This window comes from Mus caroli, unplaced genomic scaffold (assembly GCF_978045245.1).
Source record: "Mus caroli unplaced genomic scaffold, Mus_caroli_1 scaffold_13, whole genome shotgun sequence".
In the NCBI taxonomy this organism is placed as follows: domain Eukaryota; kingdom Metazoa; phylum Chordata; class Mammalia; order Rodentia; family Muridae; genus Mus; species Mus caroli.
Window position 1 is genome coordinate 46,491,605 of NW_028227268.1, and position 20,896 is coordinate 46,512,500.

The window sequence follows — 20,896 nt, forward strand, 5'->3', positions numbered from 1 at the left end:
AACTAAAAAAAAAAAGCAAATTATATTATTCCTGAAGCAATTTTTATAAAACTATATGTAAGGGAAAAAAAAAAAAAGTTCAGCAGGGCCAGATACTCCTCTGTCGAGGTTTTCACAATGTTGAACTGGTAAGGCAACCCTTCCCTTGGCTGCAATTCCCTCATTGTTCCAGTGCCTGCTGGAAAAGTGGTTCCACAGGGCTATCTGGCTCCTCTTTTTGTAACGTACGCGGCTAAACACCCTAACATTTCCTGTACTACCTGCCTAAGTTTGCATAATACTTCCATATTTAATGCTCACCCCATCTAACGTAGTGTAAGCAGGGCAGATGGGAATACTTTGTTCAAGATCATAAGGTTATCAAGGGTGTAAATAAGGATGTACAGCCCGGACATTCGGTCTCAAAAACCAAGCACTTCCCAGCGTTGGGTCGCTTTTCTCCATACTCCCCACCCTAGCGAGGAGGCTTCAGACAATTCTGCCCAGTAGATCCTTATCTAAGGAGCAGAAGCTCTCCCAAATCTCAAATGTCTTTGGCAACACTGCCACTTACCAGCTGGGGTCATTTCACTCCCGATGGCAGGGGGACACAGACTGCCCTAGACCAAGGGGATCCAGCGAGCGAGTTGCACGTTGGCTTCAAGGCCAACGGGGCTTATTGCCCATCCATTGGGACCCTGCCGGAGCTACCGCTCTCTGGGGCGCCCCGGCGACACTACGGTGCTGGTGGGAGACGCGCCCTGGGAGAAGAGAGGGCTCTCAATCTTAAGAACCCGCCGCGTGCGACCAGGGAACTTGTGGTTAAGGGTTGTCTGGAGATTTTCCAGGGACTTGACAGCCATGCCTGAGGAAGTCAGTCCTCCGCTATCCCAGAGTCCCCCGGTTCCCGGAAGTGCCCAGTTCTCCGGAAGTGCCAGGCTAGCCGAGCAAGTAGCGGCTCCCTAGAGCCCTGTACCTGGAGGCTTGCTCTTCTGGGGTCCTGGTGACAGACAGGTCGCGAGCAGGGTTGGAGAGGGCGTCAGGGGCTGAGCGGCGGGATGATGGAGGAGGAGGAACTGGAGTTTGTGGAGGAGCTGGAGGCTGTGCTGCAGCTCACGCCAGAGGTGCAACTTGCCATCGAGCAGGTGAGCGCTCCACCCCCTCGGCAGGAAGCTGCGGTGGAAGGGGCGGCTCTGGGCCGGGGTCGAATCTCCCCTGCTAGGCTGGAAAGGTGGCGGCTCCTATGCTGAGCGGAAGTTTGGATGGTGGTAAAGGTGGGGATGGGTTTTTCAGCCTGGGAACCGAACACGTCTTCTCTAGGCTCTGTCTTTCCGAGGTTGTCACGCCCTGCTGAGTTTGGGCCGAGATGTCCTCTTTGACAGGATAAACCTAGAGGGAGCCCCGTGACTAGAGAATTCTGATTATGGTTGATTTTAAGACTGTATTCATTTTCCAGCTAGTGCGGCTTCTTCCATTTCTCCGGTTAAGCTCTTGGAGTGGTTTGGAATTGGCAGTGGGATACTTCCATTGCAGAAACGAATGACAGAATAGGGTTGTGGGGCGGCATACTGGAAAATGACCCTTGTGCTGGTGTGCGCGTGTGCGCGCGCACTTGACACAAGCTGGAGTCATCTGGGAAAAGGAAGCCTCAGTTGAGAATTGCTTCCATCAGATTGGCCCGCGGGCAATCTGTGGGGGCATTTTCTTGGTTGATGCTGTAGTATGGCCCAGCCCACTGTGGGAGGTACCACCCCTGGGCAGCAGGTTCTGGATTGTATAGAAAAGCAAGCTGAGCAAGCCATGGAAAGCAAGCCAGTAAGTAACATTCCTTCGTGGTTTCTGCTCCATTTCCTGGGGCTTGGCTTCACCTGATGACGACATACTATAACCTGTAATCCAAATAAATTATTTACTTTACAAGTTGTTTTTGGTCATGCTGTGTTATCACAGCAATGTAAAGCAAACTAAGACAGATTTGTACCATAACTAAAAGACTGAGGGCTAGTGAGATAGTTCAGTGAGTAAAGGCATTGTGTCACCAAGCTTGCTGACCTGAGTTCCCCAGGATCCTCAAAATAGAGGGAGAAAACTACTCCTGGACAAAACACACACACACATGCACACATCTCCCCAACCTCTGGTCTACAAAGTGAGTTACAGGACAGCCAGGGATACACAGAGAAACCTGTCTTGAAAAACAAAAAAATAAAGTATTAATGGTTCATATATGCTAATTATTATTAGTAGAATTAATATTTTACTTGGGCTACCTTCCCAATAGCCATTAAATGAGACACACTCTTTCTTTCCTTTCTTTTTCATTAGTATTGGAGGTTGAACAAATCCTTGGCACATGAGAGAAGTGTCTTACCACAGAGCAATATCCATAGCTCCTAATGTGCTTCTTACAATATAACCCCATGTCAGTTCCCTTAAGGAAGATCTTTCTCCCTCTATCAAGAGCAAAACACCATATAGGAACCTACACAGTTACTTCCAATATTATGACCATACATTTTAATATAGTTGACAGGAGGCTTTAGTCAACAAAAAACTTCTTGTTGGGAAGAGAAGACTCTTAGGGATATTCTTTAGTGTCACCCAAATTGCAAAAATTCTCAACCTTGGGCTGGAGAAATGGCTCAGCGGTTAAGAGCACTGACTGCTCTTCCAGAGGTCCTGAGTTCAATTCCCAGCAACCACATGGTGGCTCACAACCATCTGTAATGTGTAATGTGGTCTGATGCCTTCTTCTGGTGTGTGTGAAGAGAACTACAGTGTACTCATATACATAAAACAAATAAATCTTTTTTTAAAAATTCTCAACCTTTTAAGATTTGTACTGTATTTTTGTGTATGTAACCTGTGCATGTGTCCCCTTGAAATTCCTTAAACTGCCCATGCAGTACAGTGTCTAGACATCTTTTGGTAAATCTAGAATTTTTCTGCCAACACTGAGGCCTGGCATTCTCTCTATAGGTGTCACCGGATGAAGTAGCTTAAGTCAAGGGCTGCGTTGTGTGAAATCTGTTAATGCCTGGGATTAAACCCAGGAACAGGAAGAGAAGAATGAAGAAACTGGGAGCAGTTAGGAAGTGAATAACCCACTTCCTCATACCAGCTCACAATGACAGGCCCTGTTCCCAGCACTCCCTCTGCAAAGGGCTTTTTATTCTATAATTGCAAGTACGTGTCACATGTACATGTGGTGTATTCTCACCAAAGATGTGCAGCACAGAAGTGCAATGCTAAACTTTCAAAAGAAACAACTAAGCTCCACCTCTCACTGCCTTTGCCTCCACTTGCCCTCTACATCCTAGAAGCCGTGACTCTTCTACCTTTTCTAGGAAGTCATTGGTTTGTCCATGTTTATTCTTAAATTAAAAAATTACTTATTTACTGTTTATGTGTGTATGTTTGGGCCTGAGTGAGTTTATGTGCCCCATGTAAATTCAGGAGCCCTTCAAGGCCAAAAGATGCAGTCGATTCCCTGAAACTGGATTTGGAGGCAGTTGCAAGGAGGAACCATATGGGTTCTAGAAACTGAACCCAAGTCTTCTGTAAGAGCAGCCATTGCTTTTAACCCATCGCTCCAACTTGGGATTTTTAACTCTATATTCCACAGACTGAAGATTTGCTGAAGATTGCTTTACACGGTTCTTATTTGTCTTGTGCTAGTAAAAATCAGAACCCATGGGATCAGTTTTCTTTTTCTGTTTGGGTTTGTTTGGTTTTATTATACATTTGTATACGTGTGCACCAGTGTGCTTGTGGAGATCAGAAGATAAACTGCAGAGTTAAGTCAATTCTCTTCTACAACATGTGGGACCTAGGGACTGAACTCAAGTCATCAAGCTTAGAGGAAATTATTTTACCTGCTGAGTCTAATTTTGCTAGTCTCTGCACTCTGCTACCATATTTTGGAAGCAGGGTCTCATGTAGGCCTTGCCCTCACAATGTAGCTAAGATTGACCTTGAATTCTTGATCCTCCACAATCACTCTGGAACACATGTACACACACACACCACCTCCCCAGTGCTAGGATCATAGGCATATACCACCATGCTCCAGCCTTTTGTAGCCCACCTTGTGACACAGTTTTCAAATTGTGACTTGTGAGGACTTGTGTGACTTGTGTGACGACTTTTGTGAGTTATATTTCTCAAGATAATTTTCTTTTGTTAACTTGAATGTCAGTTCTCCATTTTTTTTAATACTACCTGAAGCATAAAGATTCCTTCAAGGCAAGCCGAGGCTGTTGCTTAAGTGGTACAGGATTACATAGCCATAGATGAGGCACAGGGTTTGAGCCCCAGCACTACATAAAATACATACACGCACACATACATACTGTTTTTGTACATAGAGATAATCAAGCTTTTTGCTTGTTTTTCACAGTGTTTGGATTGAGCCTGAGGCATCTGGGTAGACATCTTACCACTGAGTTGTTTCACCAGCCCAGAGAAGGGCAATATAAGTCAGGCTAGCCTCAGGCTTGCTATGTAGCTGACAGTAATGACCTTGAATGCCTGATCCTCTTGCTTATGCCTACTGCTGGACTGACAGGCTTTGGGACACCACATGTGACTATAGTCAGACATACCTAGGAACGTAATGGCTAGGTAAATGTTGCTTCAGTGCATGTGACTGGTGTCATTCAGGCGCCACAGACAGTGGCTTCTGAGTCCTCTCTTAGTAGGAGGTGCCCACACTGCAGTCTCCACTGTGCTGCTGTGTCAGCACTACAAGTGCTGAAAGGTAAGACTGATGTTAGTAGGTGTGTCTTGGATCCCATCCTAAAATCTCTCATATACATGCTGGGTTGTTGTTTGTTTGTTTGTTTTGTTTTTGTTTGTTTTTTGATTTTCCTGTCACAGTTTTGGACACCTGAAATCTTGAATCAAAAATATTAACAGGAGGCAGGCATTCTGGCATACCCTGTAATCTAAGTACTTGGGAGGCGGAGGCAGGAGGACTAGATTGAGGCTAGCCTGGGCTATATAAGTGAGTTGCAAGTTAGTCTGAGCTACATAGTAAGATCATCTCTAAAAAAATAATAATCAGAAAACAGTGTTTGCAGGCACACGTTCATTCTGAAGACTCAGGTTGGCTTCTTGCTTCTGATGGTTGCCAGTGGTGTTCAGTTTCCTTGGTTTGAAGGTGTCGTTCCCATCCCACCTCTGTTCCCTTATGGCTTTGCTCTCTTGTTTCCTTGATTCCTGTATCTCAGCATCTAACCATTTTCTTGAGTATCCATTATATGTGAAAAAAATGAAAAAAAAAGTTGGAATTTTTTTGTTTTTGTTTTGTATTCAAGAGCCTACTCTCTAATACTAAGATTGAATTTCGAATCCACATTTTTACAGTTTTATTTCCTTTTCTAAGTATCATTCTTTGTGTGTACATGATGTGCTGTGCTGGTGCACATGCCAAGATGACCCCCCCTGAGGCATCTTGCTGGCCCCATTCCTTCTAATTGGAACAACAACAACAACAAACCCAAACAGACAGACAGGCAGACATTATATATATGTATTATCAATCTGTGGTGTCTAACATGATGTTTTAATCAGTAACCCCTGTTTTTACGTAGGTATTTCCAAGCCAGGATCCTCTTGATCAAGCTGACTTCAATGCCGTTGAGTATATCAATACTCTGTTCCCAACAGAGCAAGTGAGTATACAGCTTTAGGTGTCCTTCGGCCTGGTGCCTCTGGCTTATCCTGCATGTCGTGATTGGTGTGATAGACAAATGGCATTAAGTTCAAATCGAATCCCACTGTTTCTTGGATCCCATCCTAAAATCTCTCTCATACATGCTGGGGTTTCTTCCTTCCTTCCTTCCTTTCTTTCTTTCTCTTTCTTTCTTTCTTTCTTTCTTTCTTTCTTTCTTTCTTTCTTTCTTTCTTTCTTTTTTGTCACAGTTTTGGATATCTGAAATCCAGATGTCAACAGGATCAGTTAGTGGGTGGAACTAGCATGGTGTTCTTTGGCGAGCGTATTATCAGAGATTGTATCTTTAGTTTGTGAGAGTTTCCCTCAGTGCTCACAGAACTTTGTGTTAGTGTTATAGATTGTGGTTTCATAGCATAGGCAAGAAAAGCAGGAGCGAGGTAGACAGGATAAGCTCCAAGTTACAAAGCAGCTTTTAAAATGTAAAGATGCAGCTAACAGTTTGTGTATGTTCTCTTTTTGTGTGATTTGCCTAGATGGGGTTTTCTTTCAGTAATTCAGAGTTAGAAGCCAGAAAATTGGGGGAAGGCCAGGTAAATATATTCTCTCCCCACCTGCCCCCTACAGGGTCTAATATAGCTCATCATAGCTTCACTGTGTAGCCAACATGAGCCTCTTACCTCTGTCTCCTCAGTGCTGGTATGACAGGTGTGTGCCACCATGCCCAACTTGGGTTTTCATTTCTTCACTAAGCAAATGTTTACTGGGTACCTGTCATGTGCTGTCACTGTCCTAGGCACTGGGATGACAAGTGTGTGCCACCATGCCTGACTTTGAGTTTTTCACTTATTCAGTAAGCGAATGTCAGTCACTGTCCTGGGCATGGGGATGCATCCTTGCACTGAGATGTGCATGATCAGCAGAAGGCGTGCTGTTGAATGCTATGAGGGAGCTAGGGAAGGAAGAATGCAGGAAATCAGACCCCAGGAGCTTTCAGGCAGTTCATGAAGGGCTCGTTTATTTAGTCAGCCAATGAAGGTCACTGGTCACTTATGAAGCATATAGTAAGTATTAGGGACTGTTTTAGAAACTGGAAAGAAATGGTCAACATAGCAGGTTAGCTCCTAGTCTCATGGAGTGCAGGAGGAAGACAAGAACTAAAAACTGCCTCAGGTACCTACTCTGCCTAGTTTGGTACAGCTGGAAGAGAGGTTGATTCAAAGATGGAAGTAAGCCACCAAATGGTCTTTACTAACACAGAACTTACGGTCTACTTTGATAATTCAGCATAGGATTGTCTTTGTCAGTAGTGATCATTGTACTGTACACAAGCCCTAACTCCTACCACAACTACACTGTTAGGATTTAGTATTGATCTGGTATTGATTGCACCAGGCATTCTAAACATTGGACATCGATGGATTCTCCATGTGTTATGGATCATGAGCAGAGTGACAAGTAACCATGACAGAATGCTCAGCTAAAGTGTGACAGGGGGCATATTGGACATGGTGAAAACAAGTTTAAGAGTCCTGAGGCTCTGCTGAGGAAATGGCATGATAGGCCACAGTAAGGATGTTAAACTCTGGTTGTAGCTTCTCCGCTTGGTAGCTGTTGGCACCTTTACTTGAAGCTGCAAGGGGAAGAGGAATGGGGCTAGTGGTAAGCAGGATCAGTGGAGGGTGTGAGCAGTGTAGGCTGAGTTGGCTCCCTTGCATCCATCGAGTGGAACTATGCAGATGGATATTCAAGCGTTGGTACCCTCCCCACCACTGTTCATATCCCCACAAACACCTTCATACCAAGCTTTACCAACAGGATCCATCTTTTTCTGATTTTAACTAACAAAGCTATCTCTTTTTGGTTTAACAGTCTGTCTTGGTCAGGGTTTCTATTCCTGCACAAACATCATGACCAAGAAGCAAGTTGGGGAGGAAAGGGTTTATTCAGCTTACACTTCCATACTGCTGTTCATCACTGAAAGAAGTCAGGACTGGAACTCAAGCAGGTCAGGGAGCAGGAGCTGATGCAGAGGCCATGGAGGGATGTTCTTTACTGGCTTGCTTTCCCTGGCTTGCTCAGCCTGCTCTCTTATAGAACCCAAGACTACTAGCCTAGAGATGGCACCACCCACAAGGGGCCTTTCCCCCTTGATCACTAATTGAGAAAATGCCTTACAGTTGGATCTCATGGAGGCATTTCCTCAACTGAAGCTCCTTTCTCTGTGATAACTCCAGCTGTGTCAAGTTGACACAAAACTAGCCAGGACACAGTCTAATTTTTAAAGATCCATTAATTTTAAAAATAAAATTTGAAAAATGTTACATTGTGTGATTGTCTTTTTGGAAATTCTTTTTTTCTTTTTTTTTTTTTTTCAAGACAGGGTTTCTTTGGCTCTGGCTATCCTGGAACTCACTTTGTAGACCAGGCTGGCCTTGAACTCAGAAATCCGCCTGCCTCTGCCTCTCAATGCTGGGATTAAAGGCGTGCACCACCACTGCCTGGTGGAAATTCTTTAAGTACGGTTAACTAGTGATAGAGATTTGGTAATAACTAACTTAAAGACATGTTTAGCCATATGAGTGTTTTACTTTTCCTATCTCAACATGAATGCTGGTTTGCTGGACATGATGAAGCACAGCTTTAACCCCAGCACTCATGAGGAGGCAGAGGCAAGGAGATCTCAGAGTTCAAGGCCAGCCCGGTCTACATAGTAAGTTTCCAGGCAGCCAAGGCTGCTTAGCAAGACCCTGTCTCAAAACAACAACAAAAGCAATGTCAATTTAACTAAACAAACAAACAAATTACTGTTAGAAAAATTGTAGAATTTTTCCTAACCTCTGTTAGAAAGCTGTAGTTAGGAAGCCACCAGGTTTTCACCTTTCTGAAATGATTATATGTGCAACACAAACAGACACACACACACATTTTTTTTTAAAGATATATTTATTATATGTAAGTACACTGTAGCTGTCTTCAGACACACCAGAAGAGGGCGTCAGATCTCGTTACGGATGGTTGTGAGCCACCATCCCACACACATTTTAAAGGTAAAGCATTTGTTATCCCCTGGCTTCATTTTTGTGTCTTGTCTGATTATGCCGCTACATGCATGATAGTATGCAATGAAGTTTCTTCCAGTAAGTCAGAAAGTGCAGAACAGAGTGTCAGGTCACACTTTATTTTCCTGGACTACAGTTAGACCTAGTAGGTCATTTACCAGCCCAAATTCCCATGGATCTTCAAGGAAAAACAGTAGAAAGTGATGGCCTAATTATTAATTCTTTTAACTCCTAGACAAAATGCACGTGCATACATACCATAGGCCTATAAAAGATACTTAATTTTAAATTGAGATCGTTTCAGAGATGTTTGTTTATGAAGGGTTAATGGCATTGTAACTGAGGTGATGAGGCTGTATTTCTCTTAAGTGGCTTGCATGTATGTGGGTGCTGTGGCTGAAGTGGGGGGACACAAGTCCTCAGATGGCTCTCCTTCACCAAGTTTAAGTATGAGAGCTTTCTGTACATGACAGTGTCCCCTACATGGTGCTGGAGAGGAGCCATATGTGTTAACAATAATCTGGAAAACATTTTCAGCTTCCTTACAGTGGATCTTTAAAAAGTCAGTTTTCATGATATTGGAGGTTTAAGAGGAGATGCTATGAAACTTATAAAAACCACCAGCACTTGAGGATTGCCTGAGTCTGGGAATTAAAGACCAGCCTGGGCAACCTAGCAAGACTCCTAGCTCAAGAGAAAAAACAGGCTATAGATACAGTGTTAGAGTATTTGTCTAGCATTTGTTAGGCTAGAGGCTCCATTTTTAATTCTGGAAAGAAGAAAAGGGGGAAAAGAAAAGAATAGCATAATCAAGAAATTTGAGCTTAGCTGAGCACAGTGTCATCTGTAATCCCAGGACTTGGCGGCAAGAGGATCAGGAGCTCAGGTCTAGCTACCGGATACTGAGAGAGTATAAAACCAGTGTGGCCTACTTGAGACACTCAAAATAACCCAAACCAGGTGCTGGAGAAATGGCTCCGTGGTTTTAACACTTGTGGCTCTTGCTGATGACCCAAGTTCAATTCCCAGCAGCCTGCTACCCCCAACCATCTGTAATGCCATGAGTCCAGTGTCCTTTTACGTTTTTTTCAGGCATCAGGCACACATATTGTGCACATTCATGCTTACAGGCACTCACACAGCAAATAAATACAATTAAAAAAAACAAATAAGTAAACACACTTTTTGATTTGTTGACTGTGGTATACACCTATAACTCAACTGCAGGAGGACCATGAATTTAAGACCAGCCTTGTCTGATGGCCAGCCTTGTCAAAGACATTTTTAAAAAATAATTATACTTTTTTTTTTTTTTTTACTGATCTTCAAGGTGCTCTGGGTCTTTATAATCAAGTAGAAAGAAAACAAAGAAAGCAAACAAAGTTGTTTTGTTTTTTTTGCTTTCGCAGGTGACAAATGACCCCAATCTGTTCTTAAGAACACATCTATTTCCATAGAAGAGTAGAGTGTAACACTCACAACACGTACACTTTCTTGAGAACATGGGATTATTTTACCAAGGATCTGAATTTTCTCTGATTGGCATGAATTATTCAAAAGAAGGAAATGATTTTCAATAAAGCATTTAGCAGTACAATCCTATTACAACCAAACCAGATGAGTGGTTGTCAAAGAGATGTGCCAAGCAGCAGTGTGTCCATATGCTGGATTCCCACAGGGCTTTCTTCCCACTCCTGGGAAGACTCGTACCTCATAGGCTGCACTGAACAGATGGTGCGTGTCAGCTCTGTCAGACGCAGGTGTAAAAGAAGGTCAACCATCACAGAGAGCATGGGGTGTTGTTCGGTGATAGAACGTTGGCCTAGCAGAAACCAGGCACAAGCACTTCAAAACAATCTAAAAGATGAAGAGAAAAAAAGCAACTAGAATCAGACAGATCTCCAGAACCCTAGACTGTCCTTTCAGATATTTAAATTATTTTTTATAAAATATTTTATTAAAAAAAATCTGTCTGATTCCTGAATTTTAACCTGGAAGGAGTATGGTAGTGTTCCTCGTGTGGCCCAGGGGATTAAGGAAAATAATTTCTGTGAGGTGACCAAGTTAATTGATAGCACCCTCTCACTTGTGTTTGTTCAATAGGTAAGCTGTACATCTATCATGTAATTAAGTGTAGGGTGTGTGTGTGAGTGTTTGTATATGTGTGAGTGTATATGAGTGAGTGTGTGCGCGAGTGTGTGTGAGTGTGTGTGTGTGAGTGTGTGTGATCTGGGGCTTTACATGTGTGAGGCAAGTGCTCTCCCACTGATCTCATGTCCTGAGTTGAGACTTTCTGTTCTTTTGATAACCCTATTCGTGTACTGCCATGCCTTTGTTCTTCCCTAGCCTGCCTGCCCAGTGTCTCTAGGGGTGGCCAGAAGGGCCATAAGGTAAATCTGCCCTTGTGCCATAATCCTTTTTCTCCCAATCAGTGGCCCTTGTCTACAGGTCTTTGCCATTTTAAATATTCATGTGTGCAGGCATGTTTGTACTGCTGTGTGTTCTTGGAGGTCAGAGGACAGCCTTTGGAGTTGGTTCTTTTCATCTACTGTAGTTTCTAAAACTCAGACTCATCAGGTTGGCACAGCAAGATCTTTTACCTGCAGAGCCATCTCACTAGCCCTCTTTGATTTTTAAAATGCAGTTCCATATCTGCATAATTATTTTGAGGGATTCTTAGAAAGCAATGTTGTGTGAAGAAGAAGAAGAGGAGGAGGAGAAAGAGAGAGAGAGAGAGAGAGAGAGAGAGAGAGAATGATGTAGTTTAACCAAGACCTCCCTATCTAAAGGTAATTCATTCTTGAATTAGCAAATTATCAAATGTCTACTGTAGTGCAGTCAGTATTGATTGATTGGTGTGGAATGGCCTCCCAGGCATATGGCTAAGTGAAATGGTCTGGTGCAGCTGATCCTTGGATGTGCTTTTAACTCAGGCGGTCTGAGAAAGTAAGCCAGAAGCTGGCTCAGAGCCATGGCCTCTGCTAAAGAGAAGCTGCAGTCAGGTGGAACTGGGCAAGCGGAAGCCTGCGTTTCACTACATGCTCTTACTGTCTAGATTTTTGCTTGTGAATATGTTTTGACAATTTTAAATACCTTATAAATATTTTATACTTGTAATTAAAACAGTCTTATAGTGTATAATTATATATGATATATACATAGTTATCCATGAGTATATAAAACATATTATCTTGTATGTCCCTCATTTAGAAAGGTGTGGTAACAAAGCAGAATTCCTGGCTGCCTTCATCCAGATTTCTCAAATACTTTGTTTTTCTTTCGAGACAGGGTTTCTCTGTGTAGTCCTGGCTGTCCTGGAACTCACTCTGTAGACCAGGCTGGCCTTGAATTTCTGCTTGGCTCTGCTTTCTGAGGAGTGCTGGGATAATGATGTGTGCCATTAACATCTGGTCTTAAAACATTTTTTAAGCCAACGTGTGTGTGTGTGTGTGTGTGTGTGTGAGAGAGAGAGAGAGAGAGAGAGAGAGAGAGAAACAGAGACAGACAGACACAGAGACAGAGAGAAAGACAGAGACAAAGGGGAGGAGAGAGAGGGAGGGGGACAGAGAGAGAGAGACAGACAGACAATGACTATATACACAGATTGTTAGAAGGCTCAACAGGTAAGGCACGTGTTGCTAAGCCTGAGGACCTATGTGAGGACTTATGTTCAATCCCAGGACTCACACAACAGAAGAGACCTGACCCTCACAAGCTGTCCTTTGAGATTTGTGCTCAAGCCATGGTACTTATGTGCACATACCTGCACTTGAGTGCACACACATACACTCTCTCTCTCTCTCTCTCTCTCTCTCTCTCTCTCACTACTGCTGTTTTAAGAGGGCTCCAAGCCGGGCGTGGTGGCGCACACCTTTAATCCCAGCGTTTGGGAGGCAGAGGCAGGCGGATTTCTGAGTTCCAGGCCAGCCTGGTCTACAAAGTGAGTTCCAGGACAGCCAGGGTTACACAGAGAAACCCTGTCTCGAAAATACAAAACAAAAAAAGAGGGCTCCAGCAGAGTTAGTAGGCCAGGAGCTGTTATGCCCATTATCCTTAGAAACTCAGGGATGTTGAACAACTGCCCTCCAGCGAGTTGGCAGTGGCAGAGTGGACGAGTGTGTGGTCCTGGATAACTCACCGGCTGTTCTGACATGGGCAGTGATTTAAATCATACACAGTCCAGTTGTGAGGGGACTAACCTAACAGTAGGAACAAATTCACCCCACTTGAATTGTTTTCCTCATTAAAATAGCTTCTCTTTTCTGAATTTCACCTTCACTGCTGGCTGACTATTCTTGGATTTCTGAAAATTCTGAGTAAATCTTGGCTTAGCGGAAGTTGTGTGAACAGGGTAATGTGGCATCTCATGTCTGTTCCTGGAAGGTTTCTGGCTTCTTCCTGTTAGCAGAGAGCCAGAGGCAATTTTTAATTTTTAAGTGTAGTTCCTTCTGAGAAAAAATATCTGTTGGGGAAGAGGCAAAGGGAATTAGAAAATTACCATCCTCCCGTCTTCCACCAGGGGGCACCATTTCACCGTATTTTCTCTTGAGCTCTGTTTGTTTTCACTATTCCATAGCAGTCAGTAGAGATGAATTAAAATATAGATAAAGACTCAGCCACCACTGCCTGACTTTTTTTTTAAGAGACTCACTAAATAGGCTGCTACTCAAACGTGTGATCCTCCTGCCTCAGACTCCGAGTCTGGCATTACAGGTGTGTACCATTGTGCTTGCTTGAGCAGACTGATGAACTTTCCCAGGTGAAGGGCACCATCACTCAAGGGGGACCTGAGACTAACTCAGTCCTCGGCGAGCCTCTGGCTGTGTCAGGCACCGCTTCCTCAGAGAGCCGTTGTTGGACTCTAGGGTGAGAAGTAGCCCCCCTGTTTTGGGATGGCATCAGTGGGGTTGTGTCGTCTGCAGCCTTGCTCCTGACTCTCCCCAGCAGTGCTGTGTAAGAATTAGGCATCTTGGTATGGCTGTATCCATTCATCCCATTTCTTTCTATAGTTTGTTTTATGATTTTGTCATAGTTTTTTTTTTTTTTCTTTCGAGGCAGGGTCTCACTTTGTAGTGCTGGCCAGCCTAGAACTCAAGAGACTCCCCTGGCTCTGTCTCCTGAGTGCTGGGAATACAAGCGTGCACCATCACATCCAGCTCACAAACTTGTATATCCTATGCTAGCAAACTTCCCATAAAGGTCCAAACAGTCTCCTAAGCTTTATAGGTCCTGCAGTGCCCGGTACAGCTTCCCAGCTCTGCCACATGGAAGTTGACTAACGTGGAATGTGACTTATATGTAGAGAACGGATAGTATTTGTCAGCTACTGCTTAGGGGCTGGGAAGATGGCTCAGCGCATACTACTGAGGGGAAAAAGTGTGGGTACTGAGTCTGGTACCTGAGCGCGCATGTAGATGCTGGGCATGGTGGCTTGCCTATACTCTCAGCACTCAGAAGGTGAAGACAGGGGTTTCCAGAGCAAGCTGGCAGGGAAGACTAGGTGAATCGGTGAGCTCTGGGTGTGAGAGACACCACCTTAGTACATAAGGTGGGGAGTGAGGAAGACTCCTGATGTCACCCTCTGGTCTGTGCATCTGTGTGTTCAAAGAATAGACATACATGCCTACACACATGTACACCATGTGCACATGTACACAAACCAAAACATTTTAAAAAATAAGATGATTTTTAAAAGAATTAAATGTGGTATCAAGATCAAACTTCTTGAGGTGTCACAAACATCCCTTGAGTGCATTATTTCCCTGTGAAAGAGAATTCCAAAAAGGAAATTAACAGCCAGCATTCTTTTTTTCTTTATTGTAGTCTCTGGCAAACATTGACGATGTTGTGAACAAAATTAGACTAAAAATAAGGTAAGTAATGCCATATGATTTTTTAATGAAAGGCATATTGTTAATCTAGTCATATCTGAATCACATTTTTTGATGAAAGCACTGAAATCTCAAATTTAAAAGTAATTCTTTTCTTGTGGCTTTTCATGTAAACTCTATATTTATTTATTATTTATTTATAGATGGGGTCTCTCTCTCTGTGTAGTCCCTGGCTGTCTTGGAACTCACTATGTAGACCAGGCTGATTTCAAACTCAGAGATCCACTTGATAGTATTTGAATGTGTGTACCACCATATCCAGCGTGGTTCTATTTGACTTTTTTTTTTTTTTTTGATGAGAAGACATTTTAAAAACTGAAAATGTTCATTTTGAGTCTAGAAGATGATTTGTCCCGTTCTCCCCCCCCCCCAAGTTCTTTAGATCTTTTGGTAAAGGGCACTGCCCCATAAATGTGTTGTCCCACTGTTGCCTTAGGAAGCACAAAGAGGAGCTAGCGAGGAGGCTTCTTTATTAAAAGCACTTGTTGCTCTTAACACGAAGACCTGGGCTTGGCTACCAGCTCCCACACAGTGGCTCACAACCATCTATAACTGCTCCTAGGTGACTTGACACCCTCTGCTGACCTCTGCAGGCACTAGGCATACATATGGTACACATGCATACATACAGGCAAAGCATTCATACACATAAAATAATAAAGTAAGTAAATCTTTTTAAAAAGAGCCTCCTTGTTGTTTTGTTAGCTTCAGCCATAGTGACTCTAGAGGAGACCTGAGCATGGCCAGAGTTTATATATAGAAAGTAGAACGTCCTGGTAACCCAGGTAACCTGGCAGCGTGGTATTTCCTGCATTCTTGCTACCATACCTTAAACAGATTCTTGAGGTACAAAATGAAGCTGACTGACAGAAATACCTCTGGCAGAGGCCCTGCACAATGGCCTTGCTGAGCCCAAGGGAAAAGAGATCCTGGAAGCCATAGACCTGCCTCTGACAACATCAGGGCACAAAGAGTAAGCTCTGATTTCATAAATCACACTACTCCTCGATCCTTTTAATGTCACCAAAGTAGAGATTTTGCAGTTGCTAATTTGAATCTGCTTCTTTCTGTAAAACATCTTTAATTTTGTCACTGCTGGTTTACTCTGGAAACATTTACAGTCATATTGGTCCTTTCAGCCACTTCTGAATATTAGCTCTTGCCCCTTTTTAAACAAGATAATGCCTATGCCTGCACTGATGGTAGCTTCTTGCGTTGTATTGCTGCTTGTACTTGTTTGGGATTCTGCACTAAATAGACACAGCCTGGAAAGGTCGGTGAGTGAATGCTGATTTTCTCCCCAGAATAGTGTTTACTTGAATGACTTGTATCTTACCTTTGATTTTTATTTTTTTGGCCAGGAGACTGGATGACAATATCCGGACTGTCGTAAGAGGTCAGACAAATGTGGGGCAGGATGGAAGGCAAGTAAGTGACACATCCCTCTGCATTGGTTTCAGTCCCCTAATTTTATAAAGACCAAAAAACCAAGTGACCAAAACATTGAGCAGTTTGTTTGCAGTTTATTAGTCTGTTCCTATTCAGCAGGAAGCATGATTGACCTGCCCCACCATGTCAGGGGCTCCAGACCAGCCACGGGCTCTCACTCAGTGTCCTCCAGATCCACATCACTCACGTATTAATGCACAGCTCACCCAGGGCCAGCAACCTGCGGGCTCTGCTGGATGAACTGAAGGGTCCTGGTATTCATCCTCCCAGACATGGCCTATGTCCTGTGCCGGCTTTGGTCTGCAGCCTGGTTGCCGGGCTCAGTTTGATTGCTGAGGGAGATGCTGAGGTGAGGCAGCCATGGTTCCTCACCTGCTCTGCCAGCCAGCAGGACTGGGCTTGTTCTAGTGTACCAGTCTCACTGTGGAGGGCTGAGGTGGGGGTGAAGGAGAAAGAAGCCTATGGAGAGGAGGTCTCTTCGGTAACTGAAGGGCGAATGTTGTCTGTTAGGTAACTCGTTTCTTGTGTATTTGGATTCTGTTCTGAGGTAGCTGTGATAACAGGTGCTGAGTGTGCCTTTTCCTCTTTCCTCTCCGCACTGTCTAGCCCTCCCTTCCAGTTAGTAATCCTCGGCAGCCATGCTCTACTGGGATGCCCCCTCCTCCCTTCTCCTTTGTCCTGTCTGGCTTTTCTGTAGTGCTGGGGATCGATTCCAGGGCCCTGTGCACACCAGACAAGTGTTCCACCAAGCACTAGGTGGCTTTGAGATAGTGTTGACTGTGTAGCCCAGTCCTCCCACTTCAGCCTGCCAAATGCTGGGATTACACATGCAAACCACCGTGGCCAGTTCTCTCTAGCTTCAGCGTAGCTAGCTTCAGAAAACACTCAATGCTGCTTAGCTTTAGAGTATAAAAAAGGCTCTCATCCTAAGTAGAGGTCTCCTCATCTGCGGCATCCCTGTTTTGCTGCTAATGGCTCAAAGATGTCTCGATTCTTACGTTAAGTTTTTCAGTTTTATATTTACTGTTCTTGCTTTTTATTTATTTGTGGTTTTTTGTATTTGTCTTTATTTTATGTGTATGAGTGTTTTGCCTGCATGTATGTGGATCACATTTGTACCTAATGCATATGTGGAGGCCAGAAGAGGACATCAGACCCCTTGGAATTAGAATTCCAAGACGGTTGTGAGCCACCATATGAGTGCTGGGAGCTGAACGTGGGTCCTCTACAAGAACATTGAGTGCTCCTAACCATTGAGCCATCTCCCCAGATACCTTATTTATGTTTTTATTGTGTGTGTGTGTCTTGCTTCTACCCTATATTTGTGACAGAATTGTTTACTGACCCTTGAGCTCATCAATTTGACTAAATTAGCAAGCAGTCCCCCAAAGATCCTTCTGTTTCTGCCTCCCTGTTGCTGGGAAGGCAGGCGTGTACTGCTGTATCAGGCTTTTTGTGGGTGCTAGGATTGAACTCAGGTCTTTGTACTTGAGAACCAACTATCTTAGTGATTGGGCTATTGCCCTAGATTCATTTTTAGTTTTATCCATTTCTGCTTCCTACATTTATGGCTTTCATTCTGTTCACTCATATACCCCTTCTATTCGTGTCCATGGTACACAGCCTATCTCTGTCCTTTTTCTTTTTTTCTTTCTTTTTAAAAAAGTGATGTATTTATTTTCACTTCATGTACATTGGTGTTTTGTGTGCATGGATATCTGTGTGAGGGTGTTGGATCTCCTGTAACTGAAGTTACAGACAGTTGTGAGCTGCCATGTGGGTTCTGGGAATTGAACCCAGGTCTTTTGGAAGAGCAGCCAAGTGCTCTTAACCACTGAGCCATCTCTCTGGCCCCTAACCTTTTTCTTATCATGAGTATTTGTTGCTGTTAGCTCTCTAAAGGCATCCTGTTTCCCGACCTCTCACAGGTTTACTACTTCGTCTTTGTCTACCTGGGCCCATGTTAACAGGACCTTAGGAGTGATAATCAGTGGGAAGGTCTCATTGTGCTGATTACCTCCACTTCTTGTGTCATGCCATTTGCCTCTTCAGAACACTCTGTGCCTTCTGACACAGTTTCTTACCTGCTGCTTGAGGCTTCCTTCAGTGTTTCCAAACTCTGTCTCTTTGTTTGTACTGAAAACTTTCTGCTCTGTCATATGCCACGGGCTCTCTGACCCATGCATATCTTTGTACCTGTGGTAATTATTTATCATCTCTGTGACAAAACACCCAACAAGAAGCAATCTAAGGGAAGAAGGGTTTATTCTGGCTTACAGTTGGCGAGGAGACATCTGTCATGACCCAGAAGGCACTGGCAGCAGGTGCATTAGGTAGCCGGTCACATTGCATCCGCAGTCAGGAGGCAGGGAGAGGTAAAGGCTGCTATTCACTTCAGTTTCTTCTTTTTAGTCAGGCTAGGACCCCAGCCTGTGTAGTTTAGGGAGGGTCTTCCTGCTTTCTTATCCTGATCTAGACAGCTCTGGATAATCCTGCCCACATTTGCCTCTTATCAGTCACCCATCAGTCTTCTCTATTAAGGCCTGAGTGCTTTTGTTTTTGTTTTGTTGGGGTTTTTGTTTCCCTTTTTACCAGTTTTCACATTTTAAAGCTTTACCCATTTAAAGGCCAGCTCAAATGCTGCTTTTTAAATAATGAAGTTTTATTTTTCCCATCTGAATAACACCAAAGGAATCATAATTTCAGGTCCAAGGAGACTTGACCTTTATCTGACTCTGGTCTTCTACAGAGGGGAGACAGATGTGTGTCCTTCCTACCTGTCACTCCTCAGCCCTCTGCTGTGCCAGGCCTCCGAGCTCATGCTCTTCCTTGGCTTGCTTATCTTCTTGGCTAGTTTGTAGACTTCTTGAAGGCAAGAACTCTTTTATTATCTTTACACTTCAGCTCAAATAGTCCTACATGCAACTACACTGAATATTTGGTGTGTCTTAGATTAGCTTGGGGCTTCCTGAATTCTAGGCAAGTGTGTGTAGCTCTATGGCTGAGCTACATCTCCAGCCTATGGTTCGTGTGTGAATAGGCCCAGGCTGCTGCTATGTGGAATAGAACTACTGCATTGTGTGACCTACATTGAGAACAGCTCACCAGGAGCCTTAAACTGCTTGGGAGAGTCTCAGGTACGTGAGAGTCTGAGAAAATGAAAAGAACTTGATGCTTCTTGAGGAGTGTGTGTTGGCCGTGCTGTGTCGGGGCACATCCTGGCCACTACCTGTGGGCCATGCTAGAGCAGCATGGGGGAGTGAGCCCCAGAAAGGCAGGCCTCAGGAATTCCTCTCCCCACCTTCAGTGGTTGCCAGCAGGGCAGCTCGGATTTCAGAGAACAAGACCGTGTTTTCAAGAATGTTTAGATCACATTTCAGTCTGTGATGGAATTTTGTATTCATCTCCTTAGAATCCAGACAGAGAGGAAGCCCAGAAGAAATAATCGCTTTTCCTGTCATCTCCTCCATCTGTCTCCCCCAGCAGATTGAAATGCAAGCTCGAGTGGGGACTTTCAGCAGAGCGCGCTTGGTTCTGTCCTTGTCAGCTCCTAGGGATAGAAGCGTGACTCTGGTGGGTGGCTTGCTGATGGGCATCTCCAGCTGACTGGCACAGACGAGGGGAATTACGGATGTGCCAAAGCACAGACTAGGGGAATTACGGATGGGCCAAAATACTGGGCTTCGCAGGTCAGGACGCCCGTGTGCCCCTCTTCCCTGGAGCACAAGCAGAAATTGCATTCAGAACTTATCTTCTCAGTGGCTGAGAACACTCAGGACAGCAGCAGTAGGGCCAAAGGGAGGTGCCCTGCCCAGACAGAATTTCCCAAGCCCACCAGAGGAGCTGTGCTTTTTAACCTTGAAAAGCAAGAGACCAACCTTAGTGTATATCATGGAGTCTTATTTGAATTTGTTTGCTTTTTGGGTTTTTGTTTTGTTTTTTGAGACAGGGTCGCATGAAGTATATTTTGGCCTTATGACCCTCAGACTTCCACCTCCCAAGTGCTAGGATTACAGGTGCATGCCTCCAGACCTGACTTTTATGATCTCTTGAAAGACATTTTTAAGACATTTACTATGGGGGGAGAGTCATAAGCGTGTGCGTCAGTGCATGGGATCAGAGAACAAGTTGGCAGAGTCAGTTCTGTCTCCTTTTCTATGGTTCAGGATTGAAGCTCAGCTTGTTAGAACCTCATGCTGCTCAGCCATCTCTTGGCCTTGTAAATTACATTTTTTGAAGGAAAGTTCTTTTGTGTTCTCTCTCTCTCTCTCTCTCTCTCTCTCTCTCTCTCTCGTCTGTCTGTCTGTGTCTGTGTGTGTAGGCAGGAGATCAGTGTCTCTCCACCTTACTTTTTAAAGCAAGGTCTCTCACTGAACCTGAAGCTCACTGAGCTAGGCTGGCTAAACAGCAATCCCTAGAGAGCCACTCTCCAGCACTGAGATAATAGGTGTATGCTGCTGCTCCCAGATTTTTTTGGGTGCTAGAGATCAAACTCAGGCCCTCATGCTCCTTCACTGAGCACTTTGCCTGAACCCTGAAAAAAGTTCTTTTTAATTGTTTGGAAGTGAGCATGGTGGCACATTCCTTTAATCCCAGCACTCAGGAAACAGAGGCAGGAGGATCTCTGTGAATCCAAGGCCAGCTTGGTCTACAGATGGAGTTCTGGGCCAGTTAGCTATATAATGAAACCTTGTCTTAAAATTTTTGTTTGTGGGATGGAGAGATGATCCTGTGGTTAGGAGTTCTTGTTGCTCTTCCAGAAGACCCAAGGTTCCTGGTACTCATGTTGGACAGCTCACAATCACCTATAACTCCAGCTTTGGCAGATCTGATGCCTCTGA

General features: G+C 44.2%; 2 protein-coding genes across 3 annotated transcripts in view; one reads left to right on the forward strand and one right to left on the reverse strand.

Annotated features, from left to right (window-relative positions):
• Positions 1 to 865, reverse strand: part of Tlcd3a (TLC domain containing 3A) — a 29,730-nt gene extending 28,865 nt beyond the window's left edge. Inside the window, exon 1 of the mRNA XM_085829815.1 lies at positions 554 to 865. The gene's annotated coding sequence lies outside the window, so the exon portion shown is untranslated. The remainder of the gene's footprint in view (positions 1 to 553) is intronic.
• A 38-nt stretch (positions 866 to 903) lies between these two features.
• The window catches only part of Vps53 (VPS53 subunit of GARP complex), a 131,249-nt gene continuing 111,256 nt past the window's right edge, over positions 904 to 20,896 (forward strand). The window contains exons 1-4 of one of the 2 annotated variants that reach the window (XM_021176885.3): positions 904 to 1,124; positions 5,574 to 5,654; positions 14,539 to 14,588; positions 15,968 to 16,034. In XM_021176885.3, coding sequence (XP_021032544.1) covers positions 1,038 to 1,124; positions 5,574 to 5,654; positions 14,539 to 14,588; positions 15,968 to 16,034 — 285 coding nt within the window. In that variant the 5' untranslated portion in view covers positions 904 to 1,037. Of the gene's footprint in view, positions 1,125 to 1,183; positions 1,254 to 5,573; positions 5,655 to 14,538; positions 14,589 to 15,967; positions 16,035 to 20,896 lie in introns of those variants that run through there. The other variant, XM_029483685.2, reaches the window with a different exon arrangement.